This window comes from Erithacus rubecula, assembly GCF_903797595.1.
Source record: "Erithacus rubecula genome assembly, chromosome: 2".
NCBI classification, from domain to species: domain Eukaryota; kingdom Metazoa; phylum Chordata; class Aves; order Passeriformes; family Muscicapidae; genus Erithacus; species Erithacus rubecula.
In genome coordinates this window covers 1,232,855-1,238,897 of record NC_136685.1, presented here as the reverse complement: position 1 = coordinate 1,238,897, position 6,043 = coordinate 1,232,855, and the positions used below count along the sequence as shown (strand labels likewise).

The 6,043-nt window shown below is 45.0% G+C and overlaps 1 protein-coding gene across 1 annotated transcript in view; it reads left to right on the top strand.

The window, feature by feature from the left end:
- Window positions 1-5,075: 5,075 nt before the first annotated feature.
- The window catches only part of LOC306798302 (protein EFR3 homolog B-like), a gene marked incomplete at its 5' end in the record, with an annotated part of 22,442 nt that continues 21,474 nt past the window's right edge, over window positions 5,076-6,043 (top strand). Inside the window, one exon of the mRNA XM_079298279.1 lies at window positions 5,076-5,102. Coding sequence (XP_079154405.1) covers window positions 5,076-5,102 — 27 coding nt within the window. The remainder of the gene's footprint in view (window positions 5,103-6,043) is intronic.

The following is a 6,043-nucleotide window of genomic DNA, read 5'->3' as shown; positions in this document are numbered from 1 at the left end:
CCCAATTCCAATCTCAGTCTCAATCCCAATCCTGTATTGCCATCCCAATCCCAATCCAAATCCCAGGCTGAGATTCCCATTCCCATTCCAATTCCAATTCCAATCCCAATCCCAAACCCAATCTTGTACTGCCATCCCAATCCCAATCCTAATCTCAATCCCACCCAGCTCCATCTCAACCCCAAACATAATCCTAATTCTGCTCCCCCATTCCACCCTATCCCACCTGAATCGTGCACTGCCATCCCAATTTCAGTCCTAATTCCAATCCTTATCCCAATCCCAATGAAAAATCTATTCCTGATTCTGCTCTCCCATTCCATCCAAATCCCAATCCCAATCCTGTCCCATCCCATTTTATCCTACCCCAATTCTGCACTGCCATACCAATCCCAATCCCTACTCTAATCCTAATCTCAATCTCAATCCTGCTTCATCCCATCCCATCTCATCCCAATCCTGCATTCCCATCTCATCCTAATCCAGTCCCAATCCCAACTGCAATCCTGTTCCATCACATCCCATCCCAATCTCACTGTCACCCCAAAACCCAATCCAAATTCTGCTCTCTCATCCCATTCAAATCCCAATCCCAGTCACAATCCTGCATCCCCATCACAATCCTGCTCCATCCCAATCTAAATCCCATCCCAATGCCAATCCAATCCCAATCCCAATCTTAATCCTAATCACAATCCCATCCCAATCCCATTCCCAATCCCAATCCCAATCCCATTCCCAGGGTGTCTTCCCACCTTCTCCCTCCCCCTGAAAGGCACAGGGCTGGCTCATGGTGAAGTCCAATCCCATTCCCAGCCCAATCCCATTCCCAACACCATTTCCACCCCAATCCCAATCTAATGACATTCCCAATCCCAATCCCATTCCCACCCCAATCCCATTCCCACCCCAATCCCAATCTAATGCCATTCCCAATCCCAATCCCAATCCCACCCCATTCCCAATCCCAGGATGTTCTCCCACCTTCTCCCTCCTTCTGGAAGGCGCGGGGCTAGCTCACAGGGAAGCCCAATCCCAATCCCAATCCCAGTTTCTGGGATGTTCTCCCACCTTCTCCCTCCTCCTGGAAGGCTCGGGTCTGGCTCATAGTGAAGCCCAATCCCATTCCTATCCCAATCCCAATCCCAATCCCAATCCCAGTTTCTGGGATGTTCTCCCACCTTCTCCCTCCTCCTGGAAGGCTCGGGGCTGGCTCACAGTGAAGCCCAATCCCATTCCTATCCCAATCCCAATCCCAATCCCAATCCCAGTTTCTGGGATGTTCTCCCACCTTCTCCCTCCTCCTGGAAGGCTCGGGGCTGGCTCACAGTGAAGCCCAATCCCATTCCTATCCCAATCCCATCCCAATCCCAATCCCAATCCCAATCCCAATCCCAATCCCAATCCCAATCCCAATCCCAATCCCAGTTTCTGGGATGTTCTCCCACCTTCTCCCTCCTCCTGGAAGGCTCGGGGCTGGCTCACAGTGAAGCACTGCATCACCTCGTAGCGCTGCCTCAGCTCGGCGTTCTCGGCGCTGCCCTCGTCCGGCGGCCGCACCAGCATCCGGCACTGGAACGTGTGGCTGCTGCGGCGCGGCGCCTCCTGCGGCCACGGCACCCCGTTCACTGGGGAGGGAAAAAAAATGGGAAAATGGGAAAAATGGGATTGGGAATGCCCAGAAATCCTGGGAATGTGGGACTCTGCACCAGCATCGGCACTGGAACGTGTGGCTGTGCAGCCACGGCACCCCGTTCACTTGGGGGAAAAGTGGGATTGGGAATTCCCAAAAATCCTTGGGGCTGGAGGAGCACAATCCATGAGGAATTCCCAAAAACACCCTGGGAGTTTAATTCCCAAAAATCCCTGGGGTTTGAGGAGCACAATCAATGAGGAGTTCCCAAAAATCCCTGGAGTTTAATTCCCAAAGATGTCTGGGGTTTGAGGAGCACAATCAATGAGGAGTTCCCAAAAATCCTGAGACTTTAATTCCCAAAGATCCCAGGAGTTTAATTCCCAAAAGTCCTGGGGTTGGAGGAGCACAATCCATGAGGAATTCCCAAAAAATCCCAGGAGTTTAATTCCCAAAAATCTCTGGGGTTTGAGGAGCACAATCCATGACAGGGTTCCCAAAAATCTCTTGAGGTTTGAGGAGCACAATCTATGAGGAATTCCCAAAAATCCTGAGTCTTTAATTCCCAAAGATCCCAGGAGTTTAATTCCCAAAGATCCCTGGGGTTTGAGGAGAACAATCCATGAGGAATTCCCAAAAATCCTGAGACTTTAATTCCCAAAGATCCCAGGAGTTTAATTCCCAAAAATCTCTGGGGTTTGAGGAGCACAATCCATGAGGAATTCCCAAACATCCTGAGACTTTAATTCCCAAAAATCCCAGGAGTTTAATTCCCAAAGATCCCTGGGGTTGGAGGAATTGAGGAACCCAGAATTCCCAAAGATCCCTGGATTTGTGGAGTACAAATCCACTCAGAATTCCCAAAGATCTGTGGGATTTGAGGCCAATCCACCCAGGATTCCCAAAGATTTCTGGGATTTAAGGAGCACAATCCAGGCACAATTCCCAAAAATTCCTTAGATGTAAGGGACTCAAAATTCCTTTAAAATCTCTGGGATTTCAGGAAGTGCTGGGAATAATCCACATTGAATTCCCGAAGATCTCTGAGATTTAAGGGACTCAAAATTCCTGAAAATCTCTGGGGTTTAAGGGTTGTGGTGGGAACAATCCAGACAAAATTCCCCAAAATGAAACAAAAATAATTGAAGCAACTAAAATAATAAAAATGCATAAACAAAAACAAAAATCAAAATATAGGTGAAGACAAGAAAAAACAAGGAAAAGAAAAACTAAAACAGAAAGAAAATTAAAAAAAACCTAAAAAAAATATAAAGTAAATAAAAATAAAATAAAAATTAAAATAAAATTTAAAATTGAAATTAACTAATCAGTAAAATATTACCAAACCCACCTCACACTCCCCACTCATTTTTCCCAGATTTTCCCCAATTTTTCACTGGATTTTTCCCAGATTTTCCCCAGATTTTCCCCGAATTTTCCCCGTATTTTCCCCGAATTTTCCCCATATTTCCCCCGAATTTTCCCCATATTTTCCCCATATTCCCCCATATTTCCCCCAATTTTTACCCCACATTTCTCCCAATTTTTTCCCAATTTTTCCCAATTTCCCCCCCATATTCCCCCCATATTTCCCCCCTCTCCCCAGCCCTTCCCCAGCGCCTCACCCAGGGATTTGGGCAGCAGGTTCTTGACGAACTCGGCGTGGTCCCCCACGTGCAGGATGCTGTAGACACTGGAGTTCATCAGCTCCTCCTGCCCGTAGCCCAGGTACCCCGTCACGTTCTCCGACACGAACACGATCCGCCCCTCCCGGTTCACCACGAAGAAAAACCCGTCCAGGGCCTGGGCAAGGGGAAAAAGTACAGTGGTTTATCCTAAATATCCCATCCAGGGGCTGGGGAAGGAGAAAGTACAGTGGTTTATCCTAAATATCCCATCCAGGGGCTGGGGAAGGAGAAAGTACAGTGGTTTATCCTAAATATCCCATTCAGGGGCTGGGGAAGGAGAAAGTACAGTGGTTTATCCTAAATATCCAACCAGGGGCTGGGGAAGGGGAAAAGTACAGTGGTTTATCCTAAATATCCATCCAGGGGCTGATAAAAGGCAAATACAGAGGTTTATCTTAAATATCCATCCAGGGACTGGGCAAGGGGAAAAGTACAGTGGTTTATCCTAAATACCCCATTCAGGGACTGGGAAAGGGGAAAAAAAATCCAGTGGTTTATCCTAAATATCCAACCAGGGACTGGGGAAGGGGAAAAAGTACAGTGGTTTATCCTAAATATCCCATAAAGGGCCTGAGAAAGGGGAAAAAACCCAGTGGTTTATCCTAAATATCCCATCCAGGCACTGGGAAAGGGGAAATTCCAAAGATTTATTTTAAATATCCCATCCAGGGCCTGGGAAAGAGAAAAAAATCCAGTGGTTTTTCCTAAATATCCAACCAGGGGCTGATAAAAGGCAAATTACAGAGGTTTATCCTAAATAACCCACCCAGGGGCTGGGGAAGGGGAAAAAATACAGTGGTTTATCCTAAATATCCATCCACGGACTGGGGAAGGGGAAAAGTACAGTGGTTTATCCTAAATATCCATCCAGGGGCTGGGGAAGGGGAAAAGTACAGTGGTTTATCCTAAATATCCCATTCAGGGGCTGGGGAAGGGGAAAAGTACAGTGGTTTATCCTAAATATCCATCCAGGGGCTGGGGAAGGGGGAAAAGTACAGTGGTTTATCCTAAATATCCCATCCAGGGGCTGATAAAAGGCAAATTACAGAGGTTTATCCTAAATATCCAACCAGGGACTGGGAAAGGGGAAAAAATCCAGTGGTTTATCCTAAATATCCAACCAGGGGCTGATAAAAGGCAAATTACAGAGGTTTATCCTAAATAACCCACCCAGGGACTGGGGAAGGGGAAATTCCAGTGGTTCATCCTAAATATCCATCCAGGCACTGGGAAAGGGGAAAGTACAGTAGTTTATCCTAAATATCCCATCCAGGCCTGGGAAAGAGAAAATTCCAAAGATTTATTCTAAATATCCATCCAGGGACTGGGAATCGGGAAAAAGTACAGTGGTTTATCCTAAATATCCAACCAGGGGCTGATAAAGGGCAAATTACAGTGGTTTATCCTAAATATCCATCTAGGGCCTGAGGAAGGAGAAAAAGTACAATGGTTTATCCTAAATATTCCATCCAGGGCCCGAGAAAAACCAATTACAGAGATTTATCCTAAATATCCATCCAGGGACTGGGAATGGGGAAAAAGTACAGTGGTTTATCCTAAATATCCCATTCAGGGACTGGGAAAGAGGAAAGTACAGTGGTTTATCCTAAATATCCCATTCAGGGACTGGGGAAATGGAAAAGTACAGTGGTTTATCCTAAATAACCCATTCAGGGACTGAGAAAAATAAAATTACAGAGGTTTATCCTGGGAAAGGGGAAAAAAATCCAAAGATTTATCCTAAATACCCATCCATGGGCTGGGAAAGGGAAAATCCAGAGGTTTATTCTAAATATCCCATCCAAGGACTGGGAAAGGGAGAAAATTGCAAAGTTTTATCCCAAAAACCCATCCAGGGACTGAGAAAAGGCAAATTACAGAGGTTTATCCTAAATTACCCATCCAGGGACTGGGAAAGGGGAAAATTCCAGATGTTTTATCCCAAAAAACATGCAGGGTATGGAATAGGGCAAAACAGGGAAAAATCCAAGGAATGGGACAAAAATGGCAAAAAATTCCAAGACTGGATCCCAAAAATCCATCCAGGAAATGGGAAAAATGAGAAAAATTTCCAAAAAATGGGAAAAAAAATTTGCTAAAAATTCTAGAGGTTTTATCCCAAATATCCCATTCAGGGCCTGGAAAAGGGGAAAAAACTGGGAATTTTTTTGGCTCATTCTTCATCTTTCTGTGTTCTAATTCCTGATTTTCCTTTGGAATTTCCAGACCTCAAAAAATCCCATCCTGGAATCATTTAAATACTGAAATCTGGGATTAAAGCAGAAATTCCCAGAAAAAAAACCCCAGATTTGGCTCATTCCCAATTTTCCCGATTTTCATTTGGAATTCCCAGATCCCAAAAAATCTCTCTCCCATATAAATCCTAAAATCCAAGATGAAAACAAAAAATCCATCCCAAAATCCCAAAAAAACCCAGATTTGGCTCATTCCCAATTTTCCCCACCCCCATTCCTGATTTCCTTTGGAATTCCAAATCCCAGAAAATCCCATCCTGGCACCATTAAATCCCAAAATTCAAGATTAAAGCCAAAATCCCCAAAAACCCCAGATTTGACTCATTCCCATTTTCCCCACCCCCATTCCTGGTTTTTTTTTTTTTTTTCCCTTTTTTTCCCCTTTTTTTTCTCCCATGTTTTTTCCAAGATTCTTTCCCCAGTTTTTTTTTCCCCGTTTTTTTTCCTGTTTTTCCCCTGTTTTTTTC